Raw genomic sequence first — 16,685 nt, 5'->3', positions numbered from 1 at the left:
CCAAGCCAATCACCAGCCTGGTTACACCTAATAGTTAGCCAGTAGCCACTCACACTCAGGCACCGCTCACACCAGCTGGTAGTCAGCCACTCATCACGACTCAATCACACACACACGCACGCACGCACACTTAGGTGGGAGAAAAACCATGCACAGGGCAACACCACACAGGAACTGCACATATTAGCCTATAGGGTCATAACACCTCCCCCTATAAGATCAAACAAAAAATAAAAATGTTTGATTACACATCAGAAACAAAAGAACTAAACCAGCTGTCAAAGTCAATTCCTCCAAGAGAGAAAGCAGAACCTTGATCGCAACCTGCCCAACGGAATTTCCAACGTTTGTGGTTTGATACCGAAACTACTCACATCAGAACAACCGCACAATGGGTTTTTTCTATACGTCAGAAACCGTTACACTTCCTACATGACTAGATTGCCTACAGTTCATGTGTAGACAATGTACTGAAAGGAAAGGAATAATCACAAGAGACAAGAATGGGGCACATCTCTTTGTAGAATGACAGCAGGTATGTAAAACTCTTTATGATGTGACATTACAGAACATCACACGTTTTGCGTGTGATATAAATTAAAGCCTTTACCTCTTTGTACAATTAGATTTAGTTTAATCTGTTCTAATGTGATGCTATAATGCTATAAAGGTGTAATGCTGTTGAACCTGATTGATGGTAAACTGAACTAAAATAGATCCCATGGGTTAAAATATGCTGAATAAAACCTCTGATGAGGGTAAGATAAAATTATCTCAGATTTGTGGTTATTTCTATGTTAAAGGGTCTGTCAGTAATAAGGATGTATAAGTGGAGAGGATGTCGGTGGGGTATAGATGTACTGTATAGGTATATGTGTGTGTGCTAGTGTGTGTGTGCTAGTGTGTGTGTGTGTGTGTGTGTGTGTGTGTGTGTGTGTGTGTGTGTGTGTTTGTTTGTTTGTTTGTGTGTGAGAGAAAGGAAATGATGGTGTCAGGGGTAGAGGGAGGGTAGTTTCTTATTGAAACAGCACAAACATTCGCGGAAGAGATGAGTTGGGGTTGATTGGGTGGATGTGTGTGTGTGTGTGTGTGTGTGTGTGTGTGTGTGTGTGTGAGAGAGGGAGAGAGAGAGACACACACACACACACACACACACACACACACACACGCGCACACACACACACACACACACACACACACACACACACACACACACACACACACACACACACACACACACACACACACACACACACACACACACACACACACACACACACACACACACACACACAGAGAGAGAGAGAGAGAGAGAGAGAGAGAGAGAGAGAGAGAGAGAGAGAGAGAGAGAGAGAGAGAGAGAGAGAGAGAGAGAGAGAGAGAGAGAGAGAGAGAGAGAGAGAGAGAGAGAGAGAGAGAGAATGGAAATAAATTGATCTCAGGAAAAGTCCATATGTCAAGACATCAGATAAAAAGCTAGAGAGACAGAAAGAGACCAAAAAGAACCAGAAAGGCAGGTAGAAAATGACAGCAATATAGAACATTTAATCTGAACCATAATACTGCTTTTGTTGCCAAGCTTTCTCCATCAACAGGTTCTAGAATATCTGCATTTTAGTTATTTATGTTGTGTGGTGAATTAGGTTGCACCTCACCACTACTGTGCAAACAGGAACATTTTGATCCTTGTGTCCCATACTGTACAATAGCTGACATGGATATATTAGGACTAAGTTTTGGCAGGTTTGAAAATGTAATCCATTACAAACTAAAGTACTGTTCCTGAAGAAACAGTGTGGGATCGCTAAGAATGTTGATGGATATTGAGTATTGATAGTTTTATAAGTGTTAAAGGTGTTCAAGGTTTTAAAGGTTTAAGGTTTTAAAGGTTTAAGGTTTTAAAGGTTTAAGGTTCTAAAGGTTTTAAAGGTTTGAAAGGTTTAAGGTTCTAAAGGTTTGAAAGGTTTGAAAGGTTTGAAAGGTTTGAAAGGTTTGAAAGGTTTGAAAGGTTTGAAAGGTTTGAAAGGTTTAAGGTTCTAAAGGTTTGAAAGATTAGAAAGGTTTGAAAGGTTTGAAAGGTTTGAAAGGTTTGAAAGGTTTGAAAGGTTTGAAAGGTTTGAAAGGTTTAAGGTTCTAAAGGTTTGAAAGGTTCTAAAGGTTTGAAAGGTTTGAAAGGTTTAAGGTTCTAAAGGTTTGAAAGTTTTGAAAGGTCTACGGTTCTAAATGTTTGAAATGTGTTAAAGGTTTGAAATGTTAAAGTATTAGTAGTGTTAAAAGTTTTGATAGTGTTGACAGTGTTGACAGTGTTGAGTAGTGTAAAATGATTTTTTTTAGGGTAAAACTGTGTTTGCTAGGGTCTAATAGCCGGTTGCTAGGGTCTAATAGGTGGTTGCTAGGGTAGAACAGGTGGTTGCTAGGGTCTAATAAGTGGTTGCTAGGGTCTAATAGTTGGTTGCTTAGGTCTAATATGCAGTTTAGATGGTCTAATGCGGTTGCTAGGGTAAAACTGGTGGTTGCTAGGGTAAAACGGTGCTTGCTAGGGTCTAATAGATGGTTGCTAGGGTATAATAGGTGGTTGCTCGGCTCTAATATGGTGTTGCTAGGGTCAAATAAGCAGTTGCTAGGATCCACTGTAGCTAAATGGCATTTCCCCATTGAAATGAATGGGATTTTTTTAACAATTAAAAGTGAAATATCTCTAAAAGTACAAATTATTTCAAAAATTCTAATGGTAGCCAATATGTCCTAAGTAGGCCGAACTTTGTAGAATTGGAACGGAGTTTCTAGTTAAAAGTATACATTTTCCCATTGAAATGAATGGGATCTTTTTAGCAATACAAAGTGAAATATCTAAAAAAAAATAATGAATATCAAAAATTCAAATGGTAGCCGACATGTCCTATCCTAAGTAGGCCGAACGTTGGAACGGAGTTTGTAGCTAAAAGTAGGAAGGACTAGTTAGGGGCCAAAAAAACGGTGGGAAGTATATAATAAATAGTGGCAATAACATTAGTGTGATCGCTAAGGCGATCCCACAATGACTTGTTTAACATTTTAACCAGTAAAATCTGTTGATTATGCAGTTAATTTATCCTGAACTCCTCCCTAAAAGTTAAATATTAAGTCAGTTATTGAAATCCCATTTCCTGTAATTCAGTGGGCCCTAGAATTGTTATGCATGCTGTCTATGGTAAAACAAATATTTCTTTGTCATCCCCTACTACTACCAGGACACAACTCTCAGTATCACCCACATAGTTCCCTTTACTATATAATATAAAGTCCAGTTCTGTTTTCTGACCAAGATGTTTATACTCATGCAGAAGCAGAAGTGAGAAGTGAGAACTAGGTTGTTTTTACAAACATAGGCCTATAGGTTAAAGTTTAGTTCGCTTAAACTCAACTCAACTTTATTGTCACATGACAGGTTCTTTATAGAATCTTTCATAGAATAGGCCCTACAGTGTCCATCCTTGCCAAAAAAGTACATGTACCAAAATTAGAATGATGACTGATATTCATATTTTACGCAGGGTGCTGCTGTTACCATCTTGCTTTGCTGCCAATTGCCATTTAATTAAACATTCTGATGCTGTGACTCTACCACCCTATGTAGCTTAGATAGGAAATGTTTTTGGTCTGCCCATCCATCATACATCTTGTGCAAATTCCTGAAGGTGAGCAAAAGTGACAGTAGAAAAGGACAGTAGCATCAATAGGGTCAGTCATCCCATTAGTTGTCTGTGATTTATTACAGTTCATTTAACTAACTGAAATTGCCAAATGAAAAATATCACACATCCAAAATAGAAATGTGTTGTTTTTAAAAGGAAATCTTCAACATCCATGTCCTTCTCCTCAAAATGAAACACGATTATTGACCTCATTGTCATTCATGAAATACATTATGTAAAATTCCGATTACAAATATTAAATAAAGCAATGAGCTGTAGTACGCATGTCAGAACTGTATGTTATGATGGAACATTTAGACACTCAGAAATCCCCCAAAGTCCTCTGATCTTTAATGAAGTCAAAACAGGTGACCACAGTATCAGCAGTAACCACTACTTCCTCTGTATGGAAATGAAAAAGATATTACATATATTTTCACTGCATAATTATCCAACTTAAGTCATTCAGGCATGGTCATCAACAACAACAACAATAATAATAATAATAATAATAATACTACATATTGATTCACAAAACCTGAGCTTTGCGTTTGCGTCACGTTTCTACCATTTCCCCAATATAAGTGGTGGCCTTGTGAGAAAATGTTATAAGCCTGGAGACTTCAACATGTCATGTTCAAGAACTACAGGTGAAGGAGTATTGCACAAACAGGTGTGCTCGTATTCACGGCTTTCATTGCTACCGACTTGCGTGGCGTCCGAGTAGTAATAATCTTTATTTATAGAGCAATAATAAAAACAGTTACAAGTGCTTTACATTAAAAAAAAAAAACTAAATCAAATCAGAGAACAGAACAAAAACATGACAGTGTGTTCAAAAAGTGCAGTATGTAATAAATGCATTTGGAAAACCAAAAATACAGTTTCAACATATACAGTAAATGATTCAAAACAATTTAATAACCGAAACCAAAAAGCACCCACTGCTTAGACCGTCAATCAGGCAAAGCAAAACTCCCAAGAAAAAACGCTTGGAAAAAAAGAGGAAGAAACCTTGAAGGCTCAAAAAAGAGGGAACCCCGTCCAGGGCCGACAGACGTACAATAAGTGCTGAGGGGGAAATATTGAAATCAAAACAAGCACATTTTTAAAAAAAACAGTTAAAGTGCTATCATTAGGCATAGTGACATCATTTATACAGACATAAAAATAAAGTGCAGTGAGAAAACATTAACACTTGTGTAATATTAACATTCTGTATATTCCCCATCTATCTAAAATGACCCACCTTCCATAAACCCCTAAAATAATGCAGCTTAAATACAAATTTCAATTTGGCCTAATGTCCCTCTATCTGTTTTTGTTTTGAGTTGATCAATCCTAGCTCTACTTGATAACCACATGACACTTCAGCTCTTATGAAAGCTGAAATAATTTCTCTCTGAGAGAGTGACAGGAAGTGCACTGAAATCTAATAAAGATGAAATATTTAGCTTTTGACACATTAACAGTCAGTGAACTTCAATGTCAGTTCAGTGTTAATGTCATCCTCTCTCTCGTCTCGTTGTCAACAATCTATTTCTTTCCTGCTAAAAAATAACTATTCAAAAGGTTATTCTATTATAGTGTAGTAGTTTTCAAGCTTTTTTGGAGCTCTGGACCGCAAGCATATTTCAAACAATCCCCAAGGACCACCCCACCCCACCTCAGCACAACAATTTATACAGTAAATTTAAGAAGGCATAACACACGTCATTTTAATTTTGTATAAATATTTAACAATTATATATAACTGCACAAAAGTGATGTTATGCTTTGAAAGGTAATTTTACAATACTCTAATTGAATAAAACTTCATCTCACAAGGAAGACTGTGTTTCATATATATATATATTGTAGCCAAGGAACAGGATCCGATAGATATTTGTTTAAACCCTGACACCCTAATCAGAGTCTGTTTCTGCTTTCTGGGTCACCTGTGTGTGGTTGTGCTGTTCAGTTTCCTATCATGCCCGTGTGTGTGTGTGTGTGTATGTGTGTGCATGAGTATGGAATGCGGTATGTGGCAGGTGTATGGTGTGTGCCTGAGTGTGCATGTGGACGCGCATAAATAAGTGGGGCTGGAAAAAAAGGCCACAATCTGGAATCTACAATCATACCCTGAACGTCACCGCCAACCACTTCTATCTTGTTATCTGCTCAGGTTGAGAAGAAAAAGGAAGCAGTGAGCATCCTCCTACACAGGGGACATTACCTATAGTGTTCCAAAGACCTGCACCAACACAGTGATCTGCACTGCATCCTGTCTCCTACAGCAACACAAGGCAGACATCCCTCTCTAACCTACCTGGGACAGTCCCTGTGGTGTGACATCTTCCTTAGATGATGGTCAACAATGGAGGCTGAAAAGAAGCTTCATCTGTTGTTTCTCCTTCCTGTGGTCTTTCATCTCTCCACTGGCTCCTTGCAGGACAGTAAGTGATTGTTATTGCATAGTTTTGTAATAATTAATTATTACTAATGGTTGTCAATATGTTTCGCTGGGTAACTGTACAGAAGACACATTCTGAGACTGAGGTGCTTGGAGGCAGCCAACACCTTAAAACAGGTGTTGTGATGTGGAGTGTAGGCTGAAGTTTAGTTTGTTTGATGAAACAACTGAAAACTGACAAGGCTACTCTCCAACAGAAAGCAGAAATCCAATGCAACACGACATGACGCTGCTTATGTTATGTGCGTAATGGTAGATGTAGTCGTTATGTCATTTCTAAGCCTGAGAATTGTAGTCAGTTTGTAAGTGGCTTTTTAGTTTCTTACTCATAAATTAGTAGTTTTTCACAGTGATACTTCATAACTACCGTATATGAATAAAATGCTGGGATTGAATTGAATTTTATTTTTGGAACTATGTGATCTAAAAACATAATGGGTTAAAAAAAAATTGTGACTACCATTTTAACCAACAATGTTATGTAATATAATAATAATTAAAGGTATCCTTCTCAGCTCTGTTTCTCTTATTAGATTATCATTCTCCTGAGGGGAATTTTTCTGTCATAGCAAAATAACCAAGAATAAACAAAAACTGTTGTCTAGATGACAACAGACTTGGCATCTGATCCCTTCTGTATTTCACAGGTCTTCACTGCCTCAATGACTACAATAACAACATCACATGTGAGTGGAACAGCACTTCTGTATCTGACCAGAGAACCGTGGCTGCAGACACTAAATGTACTCTCAGTGTCTCCATAATAATGGATGATGAATATTACAAGACCTCCTGTGACCTGAGACCCTTTGATGGCTCCAAACCAGCTATGAGAAGATGTTCTCTGGTCTACGGTTTTAACTATGTGAGTTGCTATACAATTATTATTATAATTTTGTCATTCAAAGGTATACACATTTTGAACACAGTGATCTGCACACACAGTGATCAATATGTTATTTGATATCATATCATTATGTAGGAGTAGGTGCAGATTATTTCCAACCATAGAAATTTAAATTTGGAATACAAATTCATGAAATACATTCATATGACATGTTATGTATTTTGGTTAGCTGACACCCTTAGCCACAGTAACGTATACAGAAATGTTGGTAAGATGACAAGGAATCAATAGTGAAAAGATCAAGGGTCTATAATTCTAGCCTCGCTAGTCAGGGTGTGTCTGAGGATGAAATTTGCTCCATTTGCTGTTTTGTGATGCAATTACTGTATGTTTTTGTCATATATTATCTTACATTTGTAACACTGTCTAGGTCTTTGATAGTGAGCTGAACTGCTCCATTAATATTAATTGTGAGCCTTTGAAGAATGGCTTGATCGGCATCACCTACAAGCCTGCTGACCACAGTAAGTGTAATAGACACATAGCTAACTGTACAACCATAATACTCAATATAACCTTAAGTCAAGTTTCTAAACTACACACTATTCTGTATGAACGTGTGTGTGTATGTGTGTGTGTGTGTGTGTGTGTGTGTGTGTGTGTGTGTGTGTGTGTGTGTGTGTGTGTGTGTGTGTGTGTGTGTGTGTGTGTGTGTGTGTGTGTGTGTGTGTGTGTGTGTGTGTGTGTGTGTGTGTGTGTGTGATTACAGTAAAGCTGAGTCCTCCAGGAAGGCCTTCAATCAACAATTCCACCATTTCCTGGAAAGTCCCTGAGTTTAATGATCTTATCAAAGACTACAGCTTCCATATCCAGTGGAAACTAAAGGCTCAGACCTGGAAGGTGTGTGTGTGTGTGTGTGTGTGTGTGTGTGTGTGTGTGTGTGTGTGTGTGTGTGTGTGTGTGTGTGTGTGTGTGTGTGTGTGTGTGTGTGTGTGTGTGTGTGTGTGTGTGTGTGTGCGCGCGCGTTTGTGCGTGCGTGCGTGCGCGTGTGTGTGTGTGTGTGTGTATGTGTGTTTGTGCGAGCGTATACGTACATGCATGCGTGCATACTTGTGTGTGAATGACTGATCTATGAGCGTATGTCAGCGATAACAAACAAATGAAAGTTTTAGAAATGAGGAGAGATTTTAGGTGAGACAGTTATAATCTGTATGTATAAAAACCTGTCTCGTCTCTGTCTCTTTTTTGTGAAAAAGTATTCATGAAGCTCTTTTAAACCCTTGTCAGGATGCCTTGGAGAGAAACAGACCACATTGTGGGATACATTGCCAGATGGAGCTGGATCCAGAAAAGGATCTGGAGCTAAATGAAAAATACCAGGTGCGAGTCAGAGTCTTGGCCGGTGATTCTTGGGCCAAATCCACCTGGAGTGACTGGAGCCCTACTGCATCATGGAGATCACTCATAGGGAGGACAAAGACAACAGGTAATGTCACACAGTTTACTGTATTGACTGTCAAATGGTTACACGATCAACTAGGTAAAGAAGAACACAATCAGAAGAATGCAATACCCTGTGTAGTGTACCAACTTATCAGTGCCAGGCATGTTTAGAAAACGGTTTGTCTCTTAATTACATTCATCAACACACATAACAATAATATAAGGGATGTGCTAGGGATCTGGGGAGTGAGACAAAGATTCATAGTGTCAAACAGAGTTGATCATGAAGACCATTGCGTACAACAAAAACTATTTTAGGACGTACTATGTGAATGAAATCAATGCAATTCACCATTTATCATCTTCAGACAAATGTCTACAATGTTCAATATGAGCAATGTAACAAGAAGGGCAATAGTAGAAAAAGTCATTTGGATGTCCCTAATATGGACACCATGACATCTCATGCTGATTATTTACTTGATTTGTCTTCAAATGTATGACTTCAATTATCTCTTGTCTAAATATTACATTATATTATTACTTTTATTATTATAATGTGTTGTGTTCTTCTGTTAGATGTTCCCAGTGTGCTGGGAAGGGACACTATGGCGGGTGTCATTTTTGGAGTTGTGGTCCTGTCCCTGGCTATTATCCTCTGCAAGACACAAACCACTTGGTAAGCTGCTATCAGACAACCTAATTTCACCTACTTTGAATATACCATTCTTCTACCTGAGGGAATGATTGGATATGGAGAACATTAAGGTGGTTTATATTTAGAACATAATGATCATGTTATTTTACGATTCTTTTCTCATCTCATTTGGTGTTTCAGGGTTTATGTGGTGAAGAAGATCGGAGGTCTGCCTCTACCAAATCCAGATAAATTCTTCGTTGATGGTGGAAACTTACAGGTCAGCATACAGAGGTTATGTTGATTCCAAAACGTTCTAGGTTCAATCACTCTGGAGGACTGGATTCAGTGTTTCTCTTTCTGGAGAATAACAATTTTATTATTTGTCTGTCTGTCTGTCTGTCTGTCTGTCTGTCTGTCTGTCTGTCTGTCTGTCTGTCTGTCTGTCTGTCTGTCTGTCTGTCTGTCTGTCAAGTCTGTCAGTCAAGTCCAAATGCTGCAGTTATTTTGCTGTGGCTTTGTCCTAAATCACACCATTTGTTAGGTAACAACCATATTTTAAGGTTCCTTTCTATTCTAAGAATCCAGTTTCCTTGTACAATATTAAAAGGGACTAATACTTTTGTAATGCAAAATGTGACAGGCGGACACACTACAGTACATCTAGTCTTCTTACTGTACAGTAGGTCATCAGGGACTGGTCTGCTAACTGTTGCAAGCATTAAAACAAAAGATGGTGAAGCTACATAGCTGGAATAAACTTCCTGAAGATCTTATATCTGCCAAAACCTTTAACAGGCTACAGACTTATGTTTACCTCTGCCTTTAATTGCTGTACTCCAAATTGCACTGCAACTTTTTCTTATTGAATTTATTGCATTTTATTGTTTTTATTATGATTTTGGATTTTCAATACTTTTTTCTTTCCATTTTGTGTAGTATATGTGAAGACCTTTGCTTCTGTCTATGAAATGTGCTATACACAAACTTTCTTTGCCTTTAAAAAAAGAAGAAGATGGCTTCAGTAGATAATAGCAGTACCATGTAAAACAGTTGAGTAACTGGATTGGCCTTCATGTATATTAATACAAGTTAATTCAGTGAAGTGACAACTGTCTTACCTTCCTCTTCCAGGCGTGGCTGAATCCTCAGTTTAACAACGAATCCCTCCACCCCTGTTTGAAGAAAGTGGACATCTCCTCCATAGAGGTCATCACCAGCAATGTGGACAATATTGCCTCGTGTGGCTCAGAGACTGCACTGCTTGACAGGAAGCAATGTGGCAGTTGCATGTCAACCAATTCTTCCTACTCCAATCCCAACTACTCTCACATCTGTCCTCCCCCTATCTCCTCTCTCACTGAGGGAAATCTGGAGCCCTGCGCTGCTGACTCGCCCTACGGGTTTAGTGGCTGTCAGAATGATAGGGAAGCGGAGAGGGGAAACTTGGGAAAGGATATGGAAATTAAAAAAAGATTATCCATTGAGAGCATTATGCAGGTATCTTCAGAGCGAGTTCAGAATCTCCAACCCCAGTGCCGTGGCCTCTTCAGCCCAGACTCAGGCATTTGTAGTGGTGGAGAAGATCAGTTCAGCCAGGACAGTCTGAATGATGGAGATAAGGCAAGTATATCTGATGGCCAGGGCAAGGAGCTACAAGGGAAGGATAGGGGGAAAGAGAAGGGCAAAGAAATAAATGTTTTAAATTGGTTTACTAGTGGTGAAGTTGCTTTCAGTGGCAGAGGAGGATCTATAGAGGTTTGTTCAGACTATGAGCGAGTTGAGATGCTCCAAAACCAGCGCTGCGGCCTCCAGAGCCCAGATTCAGGCATTTGTAGTGGTGGAGAAGAGCAGGTCAGCCAGGACAGCCAGGACAGCCAGGACAGCCTGGACGGTGGAGATGATATAAGTATATCTGCTGATCAGGGGAAGGAGCTACGAGGGACTTATAGTGACAAAGAGAAGGGCAAAGAAATAGATAGTTCAAATGTATTTGCTGTCGGTGGCATTGTTAGTGGAGGGTCCATACAGGTTTGTTCAGACTATGAGCAAATAGAGAAGCTCCAAGACCAGCGCTGTGGCCTCCAGAGCCCAGATTCAGGCATGGGCAGTGAGGTAGAAGAACAGGTGAGCCAGGAGACTCTGGGAGGTATAGATGGGCTGGGTGGATCCAAAGACATTCTGTTTCCTCCTCTGCCGGGTACTTTCCCATGCGGGTTGCCATTGTTTACCCCTATAAATTCCCCCTTTAAATTCGGGACAAGCTCACCTGTGGGGACTTTTCCAGTCCTTTTCCAAGACGGGTTAAATGTTTTTCCTCCTTCAAGGCCAATAGAGTCCTCTAGTGGTGACTACATGCCAGTGAGAGATCTACAGTGCTGACAACAGATTCAAATGGAAACAAAAACATCAAATCCTCAAAGCTGGGAGTGCACATAAACAACAAACTGGACTGGAAGGACAATACTGAGGCTGTCACTTCTGTCTATCAGAAGTGACATAGCTCACTATTCTCCCTGAGGAGGCTCAGGTCCTTGGGGAGCTGCATTATAGCTCTGTCAGTGCTGTTGTTGGTCTATACCTGGAAAGTCCAGCCACAGTGGCAGAGATGAGAACGAGGGACAAAATCAAGACCATCCTGGACAAGGACAACCTCTCTATGATTAGCTGTGGCTTCAGCCAGAGGCTCATTCTCCCCTGGTGCAAAACAGAGCGGTCAGGTGTTCCTTTGTGTCAATGTTCATCAGACTATACAATGGTGCCTGAGACCCCATATGTAATATATTTAATACATATTTATTTATTTAATAAAATTCTATTTTTCCTACTTTTCCTGATAATGTGGGAAACACATTGTTTGTTTCTATTTTTCTTTAGTCCTTGAATGTGCATTTTTGGAAAGGTCATTTTAGATAGTTTGTTGTTTGTATTTTGTAAACATTAGACAATCATGAATATTATTATTTTACTGAAACATACGTATAAAATAAATAAATATATATATATATATATATATATATATATATATATATATATATATACATACATAGTATACAACTTAACAACCTGCAGCGTTTGATTGTTGAATAATGTGAAATTGAGCTCAAAGGGAAATTATGTAAATTAAGACCACAGCAAGATGCAATTCGACAGGGGTTTACTTTTTTACTTTTTTATCATCAACAATCAGAATCTGGTCCATTCAGCAAATGATGGGCCCTCCGAAGCCCTCCAGACCCTTATTATAATCTGCCTGCCTATCATAACACTAGTTTGTATCCAGCCTGGTTTTGAAATATGGCTAAGAGGGCAGGGATCCCCCAGAATATATAAACCGGGATAAAAATCTAATCCCGTTTCCGTAATGATAGTGTATTCTATTCCAAAAAATCTGATTTTCGGGCAGGCCCAAAGAGCATGCAGGCCCAAAGAGCATGCACTAGTTCAACTAGCCGATCTACATCGACATGTTGAATTTTTTTTTTTAAATAGTAAAAAATGGCAAAGAAGTTTAGGGATAATGGGTAAGGCACTGGCGAAAATAGGGCCCAATAATGTCCGGAAGCCACTGGATGACCGTGGGTGGGGTAGCATCCTTCCAAGTGAGCAAAACTGTTCGCCTAGAAAGTAATACAGCAAAGGCAATCATGCGATGTTCTGTATGTGTAAGAGGAGCTATGTTATATGGGGAGGAGTATATGTTAAAAAGGATGCTATAACATCTCTCCAGAACAGTTGAAACTAAGGCACAGCCAGTATTGATGAAAAAGGGTTGTATTACTGTTCTTACATTGATCACAGGTGGGGGTGACTTCATCATAGAAGATGGAAAGTTTAGCTTTGGAAATGTGTGCTCTATGAACTACCTTGAATTGCAATAAACAGTGTCTTGCACAAAGGGAGGACTTGTGTATAGAAGTGAGGATGGAGTCCCAAATTTCATCAGACAGGGTCTGCCACAAGTCATTCTCCCAAGCGGTTTTGATCTTGTCTAAAGGTCCACCTTTTAACAACGTTTTTTTTCGTGTAGTATTGACATTGCACCTTTGGATAACGGGTCAAATGAAAGGAAAGCATCAATGGGAAAATTCAGGAAAACACTGCAGGGTAGACCGTACATATAATGCCTGATCTGGGTAGTTCATACTTTTCTGATAGTTGGTTAAAGGAGCCAAAAATGTTATCTATGAACATATCCTTGCACCATTTGATGCCTTTACTATGCCAGTCTTGGAAGGTGGAATCATTTTGGGATGGTATGAAAAAATGATTAGAAGCAACAGTGCTGACAAGAGAGAGGTATCCAAAACCAAATGATTTCCTGAACTGGGCCCACACTCAGGGTGGGACCAACAGTGTGACGCACCACTGGGTCAGTTATCGATCTAGAGAGCCTCCAAGCTTTAAGCTAACTGGGAGTGACACATCTTGGCAAGATTCTAACTCCAGAGATGTCCAAACCGGACGTTCAGATTGGAGGTAGAAATAATTCCAAAAAGCAAGGCAACGAATGTTAGCGGCCCAGTAGTAACGGAAATCTGGAAGCCCCATACTCCCATCTCTCTTTGCCCTTTTTAACAGAATCCTACTTACTTGATGAAATAACTGAAAACTGAAAATGAGAACAGAAACAGAAATCAGAAATCCAATGCAACACATGACACTGCTATGTGCGTGATGTAGTCGTTATGTCATTTCTAAGCCTGAGAATTGTAGTCGATTTGTAGGTGGCCTTTTAGTTTCAGTCAGTTGATGCTTCATAACCACTAGTTATTTTGCCCTTTGTAATAGAATCCCACTCACTTGCGGAGTCGCGGCTTCTTGTTTTGCCGGATGTATGACACATCAATTCTTAACATCAAAGCTGAAATAATGTCTCTAGAGTGACAGAAAGTGCGCTGAAATGTAGTAAAGATAGAATCTTTGAGTCAGTGACCTTCGATGAGTGTTAATGTCATCCTCTTTCTCTTCTCTCTGTCAACAATCGACTAATTTCCTGCTATGAAAAAAAACTATTCATGATGTTCTTCTAGTGCAGTAGTTCTCAACCTTTTTATAGCTCTGAGTCTGTACCACTAGCATGTTTCAAGCAATCCTCAAGGACCACCCCACCCCACCTCCCCAGTGGGGCAGCCTCAGCACGTGGCAGTTCATTAATAAATCCGGGTGCAGTCTGTTCTGTGGTCCTGTGGCGTGTGGGTGTTTGTGGGCGTGTCAGTGGTGTGTTGTCCAATGAAACAAAGTGCATGCCGCGCAGAATAGTAAGTGTTCTTCTGCCGGTGGTTGTCTTGCCTAGGCTACTATAATGTGCATTATATGGGCATGGCATGTTGCGATGCTCGCCGTAGGAGCAGGTCTGTTTGTGTGCATGGATGGCTATTACAAGATTAAAACATGTTATATAGGTCAAGTGTAATGTACAAGCTATTAGCCTACAAGTGAATATGCATGAACATGCAGAACTATTAAGTTGGAAGAGATTCACAGATTCACTTGTAATTAATGATTAATAATCATAAATAATAATTAATTAATAATTAGCCTGTGTAGGCTACAATCTATCAACACATATCATGAAAGGGTTACAGCAGAACCCTTAACAGGCATCATTGTGCATTCCAGTATAGGCCATGCATGTGCAAATGATATTCCCCTACCATAAACTTGACAATTAGTCATCACTTGTGCAACCTTGCTACCGGTGGTGATGATGACACACACACACACACACACACACACACACACACACACACACACACACACACACACACACACACACACACACACACACACACACACACACACACACACACACACACACACACACACACACACACACACACACACTGGAGTTGTTTGCTCTTGTAAAAGTGATCTGTTGTGGCCAGTAGCTCTGCCTTAAATCTATGAGATTTTCAAGTATACAGTATGCACCTGTTTTAAATGGCATGTTAATACAAACTATTACATGTCAAGTGGTTGGAGGTGATCTCCCTACTCTTCAATTGAGACATTCAGACACTGGTGTCTGGTAGGACACTTACTAGTTGACAATACATCTGAAACAGAAGGCACACCTGATTAGACGGTAAATGTGTTGCCATATTTTAGTTGGCACATTGTTATGATGACCTCTCTCTTTAAGGAGAGTGGGACAACGGACATAAAACTTACGGATTGTAGCTTTAAGTAAACCTGACAAGTGTGCAAACAAGCATCAGCATCAACAGCATTGATATTGATTTATCACATTGGTGTAGTGAATGACAGACTAACACATTTATGACAGACTAACACATTTATGACAGACTAACATATCTGGTAATGGATGACAGACTAACATATTTATATATCACATAGGTGTAGTGAATGACAGACTAACATTTAGAACTATGCCTTCCCTGGGTTACTGAGTTAGGATGTTGCAGTTGAAGCGCCTGGGATTTGGCGGCGCGGGAAGGACACTAGAGCCAAACATCATCTAGCCTAAAGGGGAATTCCCCCTTGGCCAGGGGAGATATTAGTCTTTTGGTGTTCAGGCAGAGGCTCTGATCCACTCTGCTACGCAGTCACAAAGAACATAGAATAATATACAGAATATATGGAAGATATTCATGTAACCGGTGTAGTCTTTATCTCTGCGTTGTGTAATGGACTAGACGGACCCAGTACTGTCTTTGGAGACAATCTCCATTTATTCTGACAAGAAATAACATACAACAAGTCTCCAGTTAGTTCGGTTTGTAGTGCAAGAACTCCTCTCTCGTTCCAACACGGAAATACACAAGAAAGAGGTGGAGGTGTGGCAGGGCATTTATACAGGGGACAGAAGGAGGAGACTTAAAGGAGCTGTGACCACTAATGCACTATGTATTCTTATACACATGAACTGTGGAGAATTAAGTCAGGTAGAAGCCCTTATTTGTATCACATTTTGTGTAATTATATAACACTTATTAACACTGTTACATTCATTCATGCTGCAGAGGGATGAATGAGTTAGCAACCAAAGTATATACACAGTACAACTAGCAGTCAGTCAGTATTACAGTATGTGAGTCAGCATTATTAACTAGGAGAATGTATTGGATACAATCCAAAAAGTACCATTGTGCACAGAGATGGTCGGAAAGCCTACAGTGTGTTTGCTGTGTTGGTGAGCAGGTATTTGTAAGTTATAGGGGTTTTCCACCTAGAGAAGCTTGGTTATTAACATGGTTATAAATGGGTTTCCACCTTGGCCCGGTACGGTCCGACATGCTGTAAACCAGGCTGACCAGCCCGGCATTTCTTACCGTGATGGTCCTGGTTATGATCTCTCAACAGTGTGCTGGGGTGGGAGGGTTCAAGTTCAAGTGATCGTTGAAGGCAGTTAACTTGGCAGTTGAGTCATTGTTCAAAGCTCTGATAGCCTGAGGCTCTATGTGTCTCTGTAGTGGCATTGTGACAGCACAGGTGTTTGCATGACCGCAGCGACATAAACGGTCCATTACTGAGGTCATGGTCGTCCTTCATAATCCTAATAATCAGACATATTAATAAAGCTTTAATAATAAAGCTAATAATGTGTTGCTTCTTGTTTTATGTTTTTTACCTTTTTGTTCTCTCTTTTCTCTCTTCTCCCGAACAGTA

The 16,685-nt window shown here is 39.8% G+C and overlaps 1 protein-coding gene across 4 annotated transcripts; it reads left to right on the top strand.

The window, feature by feature from the left end:
* Window positions 1–360: 360 nt before the first annotated feature.
* On the top strand, window positions 361–11,825 carry LOC308098130 (uncharacterized protein). 4 transcript variants are annotated; one of them, XR_013934266.1, is made up of 10 exons: window positions 361–535; window positions 5,839–6,109; window positions 6,774–6,991; window positions 7,404–7,497; window positions 7,743–7,873; window positions 8,261–8,459; window positions 8,996–9,095; window positions 9,255–9,333; window positions 10,188–11,622; window positions 11,701–11,750. XR_013934266.1 is itself a non-coding variant. In XM_080446367.1 (9 exons), the coding sequence occupies exons 2-9, from the start codon at window positions 6,031–6,033 to the stop codon at window positions 11,433–11,435; spliced, it is 2,148 nt and encodes a 715-aa protein (XP_080302493.1). In that variant the 5' UTR covers window positions 361–535; window positions 5,839–6,030; the 3' UTR covers window positions 11,436–11,825. The 4 variants fall into 4 exon arrangements, 3 of the variants coding, with proteins under 3 accessions (XP_080302493.1, XP_080302494.1, XP_080302495.1); XM_080446367.1 differs by having other exon boundaries at window positions 10,188–11,825; XM_080446368.1 differs by lacking the exon at window positions 361–535 and adding an exon at window positions 1,448–1,517 and having other exon boundaries at window positions 10,188–11,825.
* The last annotated feature ends 4,860 nt before the right edge of the window (window positions 11,826–16,685 follow it).

The sequence above is a fragment of the Gymnoscopelus braueri genome (assembly GCF_963280865.1).
Source record: "Gymnoscopelus braueri genome assembly, chromosome: 2".
Taxonomy (NCBI): Eukaryota; Metazoa; Chordata; class Actinopteri; order Myctophiformes; family Myctophidae; genus Gymnoscopelus; species Gymnoscopelus braueri.
The sequence above is the reverse complement of the archived record's forward strand: the minus strand, read 5'-3'. Positions and strand labels throughout refer to the sequence as shown.

Excerpts from the sequence above, each read along its gene's own strand:
- LOC308098130 (XM_080446367.1), top strand. The coding sequence starts at position 6,031 with ATGGAGGCTGAAAAGAAGCTTCATCTGTTGTTTCTCCTTCCTGTGGTC. Across the intron at positions 6,110-6,773 it reads CACTGGCTCCTTGCAGGACA|GTCTTCACTGCCTCAATGAC; the intron begins GTAAGTGATTGT and ends TGTATTTCACAG. Across the intron at positions 7,498-7,742 it reads CTACAAGCCTGCTGACCACA|TAAAGCTGAGTCCTCCAGGA; the intron begins GTAAGTGTAATA and ends GTGTGATTACAG.